The 13,896-nt window shown below is 36.3% G+C and overlaps 3 protein-coding genes across 3 annotated transcripts in view; all 3 read right to left on the bottom strand.

Annotated features, from left to right (window-relative positions):
• Nucleotides 1,299-4,765, bottom strand: LOC18597707 (putative receptor-like protein kinase At3g47110). Its single transcript, XM_018120880.1, has 2 exons — nucleotides 1,974-4,765; nucleotides 1,299-1,862 (listed from the first exon to the last, which is right to left on the bottom strand). The coding sequence occupies exons 1-2, from the start codon at nucleotides 4,615-4,617 to the stop codon at nucleotides 1,528-1,530; spliced, it is 2,979 nt and encodes a 992-aa protein (XP_017976369.1). The 5' UTR covers nucleotides 4,618-4,765; the 3' UTR covers nucleotides 1,299-1,527.
• LOC18597706 lies at nucleotides 7,678-9,240 on the bottom strand. Its single transcript, XM_007026883.2, has one exon. The coding sequence runs from the start codon at nucleotides 9,238-9,240 to the stop codon at nucleotides 7,678-7,680; it is 1,563 nt and encodes a 520-aa protein (XP_007026945.1).
• The window catches only part of LOC18597705, a 2,757-nt gene continuing 1,916 nt past the window's right edge, over nucleotides 13,056-13,896 (bottom strand). Inside the window, exon 3 of the mRNA XM_018120855.1 lies at nucleotides 13,056-13,294. Coding sequence (XP_017976344.1) covers nucleotides 13,184-13,294 — 111 coding nt within the window. The 3' untranslated portion in view covers nucleotides 13,056-13,183. The remainder of the gene's footprint in view (nucleotides 13,295-13,896) is intronic.

Genomic DNA, 13,896 nt, shown 5'->3' with positions numbered 1-13,896 from the left:
AGGTGGCAAGTGATGTGGTATATGACATAAACTATCACTTGATCATATTAATATATCACGTCATATTTTATGTGAATAAAAAAAGCAAATGGAATTGAAACTAACGACAATCCCCTTTCCATTAGTTTTAAAATTTTATTTGATTCAAAATAAAATTTTAAAAATTTAATAAGAAGTAAATTTGTCATCTCAATAATAATGGTATAGAGACATTTTTATAATTTATGATTTATTTTATCAAAAGTCAAAATCGAAATGTCAAACTTAACCTACCAAAAAGGTTAAGATAATGGGTTCTTTCACTCTCTAAAACTTGTTTCAGCTGTGGAATCACATTATCTAACCATATTTTCATATAGAGTATAATCTTTTTATTATTTCAATAAAAATTTGTATACGTATAATTCCATACACAAACAATAAACTTTTAAAATAGTTCTATAACCCAAAAATATAGTCTTTTGTAGCTGAAAACTGAAAGTAAAGTAGTGAGATAATGGAATATAATTAATGAGATTGAAAAATGGGTAATAACCTACTTCTAAGAGGGTTTATATTCTATAGAAGGAAAAGACTATTACTGTGAATTGAGCATTAAAATCAGTCAATATAAGTACTAATTTACCAGTCAACTAGTATTCATTCTTAGTTATTTTTCCAATTTTGTGTTGAAGAAAATTCATGAGACCATAGATTGGTACTAGAACTACATTTGTAGGATTGGCATCTTCCATTACTAAATAGTATATATTAATGAGTTAAAAGAAAATGATATATATAATCTCGTGATAAAATGGTATCAGAATCAATTTAGACTAAATTTCGATATCACACTAAATGTTTCAATTTATGGGTAGACAAGGTGACTCGATTTGCGATAAGAATACACAAATTTAGACGAAAGAGAATATTATAAAATTTCATATCGAATAAATAAAAGATTTGAAATTGAATTTATAAACATGATTGCTACGTACTATTATAGGAAAATCTTTTTCGAAAAGATGCACCAGCAATGCATCCATGTTAATAACAAAGGGTTCGTTTTTATATTGATTACTGTAATACCTCAGATGTAAATGCGGTGATTAAAGGATTTTTATTTTCATTAAAGCACATTGGTAGAATTTTATTTTCACAGCATTCCTTATCCGCAAAATGGAATGGGGACTTTGCCTAGTGGAAGATGCACCATTCCCAAGTAAATTAGATTGAATCCAAAGAGAGCAAAGGGAATGGCAACTCTAGGAACTTCTCTCTCTGTTCAATGTAGAAGTATTCAAATGATAATATAAAAGGCAACGTGGCAGACTACAGGCCAAAAGCATTCATTCTTTAGGTTTTCCAAGTGCATATGTCAAAAGCCTAAGACAACTTTCGTTATCATCGCAGCAGGAAAAGGAAAACAAAATTCCAATTCAATCTAAGTTGACCGTTAACATAGTTTTAATGTAGAATATATTACTGACAAATCTAATGCATAAATAGGTATAGTTTGTGAAGCAACCATGATGCATACCATTAGCTTTACTCTGATAACTTGGCCTTGACATTTTCTATCATTGCAGAGACCTCTCTCATGGTTGGTCGTTCTTCAGGTGATTTTCTGGCACACATCAATCCAAAATTTATCACTGTGGCTATTCCGTCAGAATGTGCTGGCTGCCATTCGTTTTGCAGAAGTTCATGATCCACAATATCCAGGAGATTGTCAGGAAGGTGCATTGAAACCCATTTTTGAAAATCCATATCTCCAGTGAACAGATTGTCTGTGGGTCTTTTCCTTGTAAACAACTCCAGGATCAGTATGCCAAAACTGTAGACATCCCCTCGGGTTGAGGCCCCTGCCCCTATCCCATATTCTGCATTAATGCTAGATATGTTCAGCTTTCAGAAGAATTAACAGAAGGAATAAAAACATAACATATAATCATTGTTGAAAAGAAAAGAGTTACAGAATATAAAAACATCACCTGGAGCCATGTAGCCAATTGATCCTTTTAGTCCAAGGGAACTGCTAAGATCAGCCTTGGGTGAATTCTTAAGTAGGATCCTTGCGAGTCCAAAATCGCCAACATGAGCTACCATTTCTCCATCCAGGAGAACGTTGCTTGGCTTAAGATCACAGTGCACAACAGGGGTTTCACAATCATGATGCAAATACGCCAGTGCTGAGGCGACATCTTGAGCTATCTTCAATCTCAGGTTTATATCAAGAGCTTTTTCTACCTCACAGTTTTCACTTCTCGGGTGAAGTAACTGTTCCAGGTTTCCATTTGGCATGAACGGAAGGACTAATGCCTTGAAATCGCCAGCTGAACATACACTTATAATTTTAACAAGGTTCCGGTGTCTGATATTTCGAAGAGCTTTGCACTCAGCTAGGAAGCTCTTAGAAGCTCCATGTTGCCCCATTTTAAAGACCTTGATAGCTGCCAAACTTCCATCACGAAAAATTCCCTTGTAAACTGATCCAAAGCTACCCTCTCCGATCAAATATTCTGAACTGAAATTTCGGGTAGCAAGTTTGAGATCGTGATGCCTATACCTTGGATGCCCCTCCGGTGAATTAGCATCATCGTTATCCTCAAGGACTCCTGACCATTTCTTTCTGACGGACCAAAGGACTAACATGGAGATAATGATGAATGCGACAGATGCAAACAACGCTATTAGTATAATTTTTACCTTTGAATCACCTGAGTGTTTTCCTGGAGAATCGCATTTTGGGAGTCCTAAATCTGGTACTCCACCACAAAGCTTCAGATTTCCAGAAAGAGAAACCCCTGTTGAGTTTCTGAAAACCCCCGCTTTTGGAACCTCTCCCGAGAGCTGGTTCCTGGACAGGTTTAAAACTTGCAAGAATTTTAAAGTTTCTAAAGAAGTCGGGATGACACCGGTGAGTTTGTTTGAGGAGAGGTCAATATACTCTATACCTTTCAATTTGGCTAGAGAATTTGGTATTGTTCCCTGAAATGAATTTCTAGACATATTCAAATACAATAGGCTTGAACAATCGCCAATTGTGACAGGTATATCCCCTGATATTTCGTTATTTGCCATGTCTATTGCCTGAATCATATTCAGATTGCCTACTTCGGCAGGAACAAATCCACTTAAAGAATTGAAAGAGAGGTTCAGGATCATTCCAAAACTTGGAATTCCAAATATATATCTGGGAATAGTTCCGTTAAGCAAGTTAACTGACAGGTCTAGCAACTGAAGACGCTGACAGTCTCCCAAGGTTGCAGGAATAGTCCCTTCTAAAAAATTGTTGCTTAGGTGAACTTCAGATAAGTAAGTCAGGTTTCCAAGAGACTCTGGTATCTCTCCTGAGAATTTGTTTTGGTGTAAGTAAATATTCTGCAGGTTTGGCAAACTACCAATTGAAGGTGGAATGCTTCCACTCAAGGAATTGCGTTCAAAAGCTATCAGGGTCAAGTTGATCAAATTACTTAGCTCTCCAGGTAAGCTTCCTTCAAAAAAGTTGTTATTCATGACCAACAATGAAAGTTGTCTAGAGAGATTCCCTATAGAAGATGGAAGCTTACCAGTAAGCTGATTTTCCGCCACCGAAAATACTTGAAGTTGGGTAGAATTTGCCAAAGAAGTTATGAAATCCATGTTGCCCGCATTAACGAGCTTGTTAATTTGTAAGCTCAAAATTTGAATATTTGGCAGGTTCCACTGTAATGGAATTTGGCCACTGAAACTGTTATTTGAGAGATCAACACGAACTAAGTTTGAAGCATTGCCTAAAGACGGTGGTATGCGTCCGGACAAAAGATTTCCTCCCAAGTAAAGGGTTGTTAAGCTAGTTAAAGTAGTAAACATATCTGGAGGGAGGGTACCTGTGAGTCTATTGCCAGCCATAGCTAAGGCAATCAACGAGGAACTATTGAACAATGAAGGTGGGATTTCACCAGAAATGCTATTAAGGCCGACCTGAAGGTTGATTAAAAAGGGGAGGTGACCCAACCCTTCCGGTATCTGTCCATGTAGGCCGTTTGACATTAGAATTAGATTTGTCAAAGAAGAGAGATTCACAAATGAAGATGGAATAGGGCCTGTGAGAAAATTTTGAGCCAAAGATACGTCTTGAAGCTCTGAAAGTGAACCTAATTCTTTTGGAATGGTTCCTTGGAGCCTGTTGATTGACAGATCAAGAAGAGTAAGTCTAGTACATAAACTTAAAGATGATGGTATTGTGCCTTGAATTTGGTTAGAACCTAGAATCAGTGTTCTTAACCGGAAAAGCTGACCCATTTCTTGCGGAAGGTTTCCAAGAAAACTGTTGTTTTGAAGGTTCAAGTAGTTAAGAAAGGAGAGGTTGCCAATATGAGGAGCAATGATACCCACAAGTCCATGGTTTTTAAGGTTGATACCTGTAACTCTCTGCTTAGTGACATTACAAGTAACTCCGGTCCAGTTGCAGAAGGAAGCACTCAGATTCCAGGTCCCAAGAACTCCGAGAGGATCACGACTTATCTCAGACTTAAATGCAAGAAGGGATTCCTGGTCAGTGTTGTTGTTGAACCTAGGTAGACCTTGGGAGCCGCCCAGCAATGGTTGGATAATGAGGCTGAGGAGAATCAAAATGGTGGTTTCTGCGGCCATTTCTGTTTACTTTAGGCTTGGCTACCTTAAGATGGAAGATGCATTTAAAGCCAAAAAACTAACTAAAGTATTTAAAACATTGAAAATGTACTGTACATATATGCTGTAGTCATGACATTATTTGTCTTAGCTGCATAATCTACAAAGAAGAAAAACAACAAACTGGAAATACTAGTTTTTACTTGTACATTCAATCATGGTTATTGCAAATCACGCTCGCTTACTCTTTGTCAGAATTGAGATTTTCCTTGAAGTCTTGTTAGATTGTTTTTGAAGATTAGTTTCTGGTCTCTACAGACTAACATCTCTTTGCTGCAGCTTAGTGGCAGACAATTAGGCATGCTTATTGTGAATTATATTACTTGTTTATGTTTATAAATTTGGTTTTCGTTGATAGATTGTTGACTTAGCTTAGTGCTAGTCATACTTTATGCGGATTTACGTATCAAATTCTGAAGATCAGTTAAGGTATTTTTGAATCTTTAGGCTTGTATATGTATCAGCAGCCATTGAATGAAATCTCCATCAGTTTTGTTGCAGCTTGTTTCCTTGCTCTTTCTTCTCTTAGCTTCTGGTATCTCTTGTTATAATAGTTTCTGGTATCGCTTTGTAATACTATGTTACATGAACTAAGGATACGGTGTCTGTCTGTCTAATACATCATGTTTCAGATAAAATTTTATATTAATTTAAAAAATTCAAACGTCATATTCATATGAATAATGAAATGTTTATTAAGTATAAAAAAACACTTTAAATTAAAATGAATCTTTTGTTATATGTTCGAACAATTCATTATTCATACAAATATAACGCTTAAACCATAATTCACAAGTACATTGATCTCCTTCAGAAATCGACAACAAATTGCAAGAATTTTTTTTAAAAAAAAGTAATAGCAAATTCTTTGTGTTTGAAATGGGTTGTCAACTATTTCGGTGTTGACTAAAAAGCAAGGATGGTGAGGATTAAATCCCCAATCTTTTGTGATATGAAAGGTGTCCCTTTCTCCCTCAAGTTGAATATTTAAGTTTCAAGGAGAGAAAAGGTGATGAAATTTCGTAGCTACCCAATGAATCATGGCCATATTTTATTTTATATTTATTAAACTGAAATGGGTTGCTGACTTTGTTCAAAGTCAGATACAGCTGCCTGCATGGAAGAAAGGCCACAGATTTTAAAAAGATCTCCCTGTATGTAAAGGATCATGTTCTGTTTAATTGGAAACCAACTGTTCTGTTTCTTTTATCAAAAGTCAAATTCAAATGTCAAACTTATCCTACCCAATAGGTTAAGATAATGTTTCTTTCACTCTCTATAGCCTATTTCAGTTATGGCATCACATTATCTTTTCACATATTACATAGCTGAAAATTGAAAGAAAAGCAGTGAGATAATGGAATATAATGAGATTGAGAAAAGGGTAATAACCTATTTCTAAGAGGGTTAATGTTCTATAGAAGGAAAAGACTATTGGTTTGAATTGAGCATTAAAATCAGTCAATATGAATACTAATTTACCAGTTAACTAGTATTCATTCTTAGTTTTTTTCTTTTTTTACCAATTTTGTGTTGAAGAAAATTAATAGTTAGCATTCATAGGACCATAGACTGGTACAAGTACTATAGTTGTAGGATTGGGTAAAGTAACATTTTCCATTACTAAATATATACTACTTGCTTTAAAGCTTAGGCCCAAGCTAACTTGGCAGGCCTTGGGGCTTTCATTGCTTATACTTCTGGCATGGATTTTTCTGAAATTTTTAGCCTTAAAAAGGCGCAACCTTTGTTTTGTCCATAAAACATGGGCCTCAGTTTACTTGGGCAGTTTCTGACCCAAAGCTGTAATTGGCTATCATTTGTCCCCAGCGAATACGGTACATTTTGCTACCAGCCCACCGTGGACTTGGGTTACTTATATCCCAAAAGAGGTAGTGTTACGAGACAAAATTTTATATCGAATAATTAAGAGACGAGTTTTTAAGTTTATAAATATCAATATTATATATTTTATTAAGTATAATATATAGTTTTATGATAAAGTGATATCAGAGTCAATTTAAATTCAATTTTGATATCACACAAAAAGTTTCAATACGTGAAATAATAAAGTGACTTTACTTGTAACGAAAATGTTATAAATTTAAATGATAGAGAAAGTTATAAAATTTCATATCGAATAAATAAAAGAAAGATTTTAAATTTATAAATGTGATTGCTGCATACTTAAATAAATTAACCTTTTGTAAAGAGAGTAATGACTCGTAACATATGCATCAGCAACATATCCATGTTGCTACTAACAAAGGTTTCGTCTTATGGTAAGAAGTTCAGTCTTAACAACAGGTCATTTTGGGCTTGAATCTCTTGATTTTGTGCTGCTATTAATCTTAAATGTACAATTTCATAACAATCTTATAAGGTATAGGATAACCATTAAATTGAAAATTTTTCCATCCTTATCTCTTTCTATCATTCCAACCAAGCAAAGCCTAAGCAAGCTACCCTATTTGCAGATCCCTCATCAAGAACATCACATGGGTTTTGATAACCCCCTCTTGCTTGTTTCTTTTTTTTTTTTATAATTGGGCGAGGGAGGATTCGAACCTTACTCTTTAAGTAGGGGGATTATACACCAACCAATAAGACAAATGCTCGGGTGCACCCCTCTTGCCTGTTTGCTTCCCCTTAATATCAAAACATTGTAGCCTCTTCTTTTCTAAAGAATGCATTATATACACAGCCAAATTCAAGCCCTCACCATTCTGTTTCTGCATGGAAAACATGAATCTTTTGGCAAAAAAACTAAACGAAGAGAAGTTTACTATAGTTTTAATTACGGGTATAATTCAACCCCCAACTAATCACATCATAAAATCTATTACTCACTTCTTGCATTTCCTCTTCTTCAAGAAGGGATTGAAAAAGAACATAAAAGAATCAACCAATCAAAGTATATTAAGAATAAATAAATTAGACAGAGAAGAAGGAGAAGAAAGAACCTAATCTCAAATAAAATCCTAAATGGCAGCTTACTCCAAGGTAAGCCCATAATCATGATCATCTACCACCGTTAGCACCCCTCTCCCGCCGGTTCTCGTATCTATATATACAACTCAATCCCACCAAAACCTCCACAATCGCAGCCTCCGTTTTCTCCAAATCCGAGAAATGTAATGTCTGCAACAATAAAACGGTGGGCTTCGCGTCTAGGCTTTGTTGCTCCAAATTCCTTTCTTGCTGCCACCTCAACGTGTCATGCGCCATTGGAGCCAACCATCCTATTATATCCTCCAAGGCATCTTTCCACCCTTCCGCCAAACCATGTTGCCCATCTCGCTCCTCAGCATCCCTGCACCAATGGCTTTTCAGCTTCCCTCTCAGCGTGTGTTTCAGGCTCATCGGTAACATCTCGAACATCTGCTCCCGTGCTTCGTCGCTGATGGTTGTCGCTGAGTAGAAGTAGCTCTCTGCCATGATGATTACGTTTGCGTAACGAACGGCAAGCCCTGCTGCTCCTACAGTGTTGGGTGGAGGCAATTGTATCAGCCTTTGGTTTCTTCTGTTATTCTCCTCATTGTTGATTTTGGTGGTGACTCTATCGGTTATGGTGACAGCTGAAATTCGGAAACCTAAGCCTTTCTCTTTAGGAGATAGTTCGCCGCTGTGGAAACGGGTGGTACCTGGTTTGATCCTGGGAGTTTTCATGATTGGACCTGATTTGGAGGCTTGTTTCATCATGTACTTATCTTTATTTAGAAGGAGGCAATAATTGGCCTCTGGATAAACCTTCATGTGCAAAGGTTTCGGGTTCGAAACATAGAGGCGCGTTTGAAAATGTCTGTTCCTGGTGGTGCGAGGCAGGCTTGGAACAAAGGGTTCAAAAATGGTGCATATTCTGGTGTAAACAACGCAGACGATCCGAGCCATTAACCCAACGCTCTTATCAAATGTTTGGTTCCAAAGGGAAATCTGTCTGAAATGTCGAACCTGTTTCCTCTGGAAAGAGATTTTCTCGTTGAAGTAGTCAATGTTGGTCTTTTCTGATGATTTTTTGGGGCAGGCGTTTATCTTCCACTTCTGCATTTTTTTCTCTGACAATTCTAATTCGTTGAGGCCTATCAAAGATGCGTACAGAACAGATGTTGCGTTCGCGCATTTCTCCATCTTGTCAATGATCTTTCCAACGTTTCTGGAGTTATAATCAATCTTGCTGACATCAATAATTCCCTGTTTGATGTTGTGGTAGGCGATTTCAAACCTGTTAAGTTCCTGATCGATGCATTTCTTAGCCAGACGTGAAATTATGGCGGCAGCCTGATTGAGATCCTCGAGCTTCTCTTTACAGGCAAGGCCAAGAAGATAGCTCTCATCTGTCGAGTTCAAATACGCAACGCCAGGGGATTTCATGGTTCCTGTCCGGAGTTTGCAGACCTCATCGTCAGACAGAGACCTATACAGGGCGACGAGGCGGGACATGGTTTTGGCCGTCTCGAAGGCTAAGATTTCAAGCGTGGGAGAAGAAGAAGAAGAATTCTCCTGACGGAAAATAGAGCACTTTTTGGAACCGGAGCTGGCTTTATCTACCCCTGCACTGAGCCATGCCATGGACGCCGCAATCATGGCGCGAGCGAATCTCCTCTTCCGAGTTTTTTTTTTTTTTTGTTATTGATTTAGCAGCTGCCAACGTTGGGAATAGGTTCTGTTAATCTGTTACGCTGCTTTGGGTTGGTTGGTAGGGTTTTAGGGATAAATATGGAGCGGAGAGAAATGGGTATTTGAGGAGATGGTGCAGATTTAGGGGGGACATTTCCAAGCTTCTTCATTCGGCCGCGCTTAGTCCCTTCCTGTTGTGCTTACGGGGGAAGATACGGATAATAAAAACAGAAACTATGGAATTACCCTTTTTTGTGTGTGAAACGAAGGAGAGAGAAATACAAAGAAAAAGAATTTTTTCTTGGTCTACTACGATTCTGGCTCTACTGCCACCTAAGATTATTTTCTTTATTTTTTTTTCTAATTATTATGTTGGTTTTGGAAATATGAAGGTTTAATATGGAAATGGGATAGATGAGAAGATAATATTACAACAAAAAATACTGACTATTGACTGTAATAACTATTTATTAAAAATATAATGCTAAATTACAAAATTACCTTAGCATATAAAAATATAAAGTTAAACAAATTTGTTTTCCTTTCAATGTAAATTTTTAAGTTTTAAGAAAGTGTTTTCTTAGAGATAAAAATAGGGAAATAGAGAAAACTGCATTTTCCTCTTGTGTATATGTCTCAGGATAAAAGGTTTTGGATATAATTTGTTCCCCTTTTGGTTCAATAATTATGTTGAGCAGAGGACTTAAGAGCCACCATTGGGTCCCGAGAACAGTTTCCAAGTAAAATCAATTGTAGGTAGTCGGTATGTACCTTTGACAAGGTCTTTGACTTGCTTGAGCCGTTGAGCTATGGATGAAAATAGTTTCCCACCCCAACTGTCATAGTCAGAACCATTGTTTTGTGCATCTGTAATCAATGGGATGGGTAGACTTTTTTGTTGTGTGGAACTACAGTGTGGGAACGCTAGTACAAATATAACTTGCTTACAGGTTTTAATATTCTCTCCATTCTTTTAGTTCAATAATCTTCAAAGTCGCGTCCTCTAAATCTTTAGTCCAATCCAAGTCTTGCTTTTGTTCCTCTCTGTTTGCCTTTTTCCCCCCTCTGGGGTCAGCTAATACTTCATACTCCAGGAATGGAATTTAGAGATGGGATTGAATCAGTCAAATGACCAAGTCTCCAGAGTCCGTGTTTCTTCACTGCCACTTTACTAATAAATGGAATTTATAATTAATTGATTATAAATGGAGAAATCATTAATATAATTACGTTTTAAGAATTTTTGTTCTCGTACAGGAGACATGAATTGAGAGAAACTCAACTAATAAATAAGAGCAATACTTGTTACAAACGACGACATTTGATTTAAAATTAATTGATGATAAATAGAGAGATTTTTATTATATTTAAATTCTCAAAATACTTTTAATGTAATTGATGTACAACTTCTTTTGATCACTGTTTTAATAAAAAAAATATTTTAATGATACATTTTATGTTTAATTATACTATTATTTAAAGGAATAATTGGGTTTTGAATGCCTTAATTCCTGTTTCCCGCTTGTAATTGCAAGTTCCTATCATTGGATTGATGACACTTTTGCGGTAGGAAAGCAACTGGTAATTCCAATTCCGCGTTGGGTTGATTGGTTCAACGAGGATTGAAATACTGAGTATGAAATCAATGTCCTTGATGGGATACGCACTGTTACTGAAATAATTTATTGGGTTTTGCTAGCGTTTCTTTTCATGTTGGACTGAATTTTTTTTGTTTTTTCCTACGGAATTCCTGAACAAGACCTTGAGTCTTTGACCATCCAAAGACCTGAAGAAAAAAATTTAAAAGAGAAAGAAATTACCGACAAGTATTTCTGATGGCAACTTCTACTGCATTGACACGCTTAATTGAGTACTCACAATAATTGAACTTTATTAAATTTGGTGAAGCTCTAGGAAACCTGAAACATGCCAATATCCTCTCAAGAAATAACCCAGGAATCTCTTTCCTACTGTTGACCAAACGAAGATGAAAATCATAATGGCACAATAATCAGGAACATGCATGTGGGTTCTCCCTTTGCTAATTAACGTTTTGTGTTATTTGTCTTTATATGTAAAGATATTTCCTACGTTTAGGGCAATAATTTTATGAATTTGAGGATTTTGTAAAAAAAAAGAAGCAAGTACACAATTGAAGATTGAAAACAGGAAGGGAAGAAGCTTTCAATATGGAATACTTGTGAGTAATGTAATATTTGCAGGTATGGGCCTGGGGATTGAACCTCCAATCATTTAACTTAATAATTAATTGGTTAATCTCCAATTACAACAACCAAAAAAAATAAAAATTGAATGTGATTATAAATTAATTACATTATGATTGAATCATGAGTAAAACCAAACACTTTTGGTAATATTAATTTTCCTTCTACTCACAAAAAAAAAATAGAAGAGAGAATTTTTTTTTCCTTATTTGTTAAAGAGAAGATGATTTTATAAATGATATAAATCATATCTTGACTTGACTATATTATGGCGTACGGGTAATCAATTTTCCATCGACTTTAAGTACTATATTATATAATAATATATATATATATATATATATATATATATATTATTGCTTCTCTACGTTGGGTCTTGGATTTTTTTTATTGATTGGGTCTTTGTGTTTTGGGATTGTTATGCCATATGATTCATTTTGCAGTATGTTACTCTTAACAGCTAAAACTGGTACAAGGGTAATAAAACCATGGGCCTAATAAACATTTTGTCACTCATTAATCACCAGAAAGGCTAATGCACAGTGGATTTTTTCAATGTACCAAAGAAAATGTCTTCTAGAATATTATTAGTTCACAAACTTATCCTTTTATTTCTGTCGACATATGACATACAGCCTTTGATTAATTTTGTTTTCCTTCAGTTACCAGGAGCTGATGAAAGAAAGCTCAAAGGATGCCCTCGTTTTGATCTAAGGAAAAGCTGATCAATGCATCACTTCCAGTGCCAAAAAATGATCAACTCTTGTACTGAAATTCTTGTGTTGGGTAATTCCCCATCTTCAACCTATAATTTATTAACTTCCAAGATTGCATGGTACTTTTTCTCTCATCCCATACCAAATCATGCAAACATATGAGAATAATGTGAATAAACAGATAAAAATGTTTGAATTTATTGCTTTAAACCTTTTTTTTATGTTTTTTTTTCCCATTTTTGGACCCTTTCCTCCAATTCATTGGTCGATATATTTTGTAGGATGCTGAGGGGCTCAGCCAAGACAGGCAGGTTTTTTTATGATGTGTCAACAATCTGTAACAAAGAAGTTGCCCACGACATGATGTAGTCTTTTATTAATTGGGTTGGGTGCATCTAATTGGAGTAGTAACATTATTTGAGGGCTACCTAGGAGTTTAAGTTGCCTCTTGGAAATCAAGCAACAAGAGTTTCTTTTTTTAAGATAAATTTTATTTGCTACTAAATGGATATGTCATTGTTAAGTCTCTTTTGTTGGGAAGCGATAAGAAATCAAAGAGATCTAGTTTAACAAAAAGACAAAAGGCTAACTACAACAAGGAGGAATACCAGAAAAGACAGTAAACACAAGCACAAATAGCAGTCAAAAAGCCTAACTTAATTTATCCTTTTCATAAGAGACAAAAAAAGAAAAGAAGAATTTCTCCAGGTTATTTCCATCAGGTTTCCTAAATACTAGATTTAAGCTGACTACTCAAATTGCCATATGCCAACTCAAGGATAAAGAGAGTTGGTCAAACCCAAAGAAGGGCAAAACAAGAACTAAAAATGGATCGGGAATGAAGTGAAAAAGGGGGTTGCAGGTGCAAAAAGACCTTTATATTTACAGGGAGCTTTTGCCGTGGGAATTGGCATTTTTTCTCCCTTGAGCAGAGACCCTTTGCGGCGGCTGTGTGAATGTGGGCACATTCTACAGAGGAGTCACACTTTCAAAGCGTTTGCAGCCTCTAATCTTGACCTGGATCAGGTTGTCCTCTCCATCTCCGCCGTTGATAACCTCGCAGCATTGTCTACGTGGTGCCTGTTCATGCATATTTATTTCAACCAAAACGTGTCAGGCACCAATCAAAATTTCAAGCACGATATAGATAAATCTACAACAGGTTGAATTCAATTCAAGCTAAGCCTTATCCTTGTTTCATGCTTGCACGGATTGCGCAGAGATTGAAGGACAGAAAATATTGCAGGAAATTAAGCTGATGTTTCCTTAATGCACTGTACGTGCACCGGGTTGTACTTAAACTTAACCCTTTCAACACGAATGAGGTCGTCAAATGGAATTGAAGTCGCTTAGTTAATGATCACTTTGTCAAATTTCCCCTAAGCACGTTAGACTGGTGGCCAACCAGATCGTGACAAAGTGTTGATATTGACAGTAATGGACTAGTGTGGCGCCAACTTTGTCAGCATTTGTTGGCCAAAGGATTCTGTCGGGTCTACCAACTAAGGTGCTAACCCATCTAACAAGTTAGCCATGGTGACCAATTCAAAGTGCACCCATCCCAACAACCACACAATGGTGAACCACGACTCTAATTTGATGCCACAAAGTTCTAGCCAACCAAAATTTGACAGAAAGAGAGAGAGAGAGAGAGAGAGAGAGAGAGGAAAGGAAGGAGGTAC

The sequence above is a fragment of the Theobroma cacao genome, chromosome 5 (assembly GCF_000208745.1).
Source record: "Theobroma cacao cultivar B97-61/B2 chromosome 5, Criollo_cocoa_genome_V2, whole genome shotgun sequence".
Classification (NCBI taxonomy): domain Eukaryota; kingdom Viridiplantae; phylum Streptophyta; class Magnoliopsida; order Malvales; family Malvaceae; genus Theobroma; species Theobroma cacao.
Note: the sequence above shows the minus strand (reverse complement) of the source record. Positions and strands in the feature narration are given on the sequence as shown.

Coding starts and splice junctions, on each gene's coding strand:
- LOC18597707 (XM_018120880.1), bottom strand. CDS start 4,617: ATGGCCGCAGAAACCACCATTTTGATTCTCCTCAGCCTCATTATCCAA. Junction 1,863..1,973: donor AATTGGCTACATGGCTCCAG/GTGATGTTTTTA, acceptor GCATTAATGCAG/AATATGGGATAGGGGCAGGG.
- LOC18597706 (XM_007026883.2), bottom strand. CDS start 9,240: ATGATTGCGGCGTCCATGGCATGGCTCAGTGCAGGGGTAGATAAAGCC.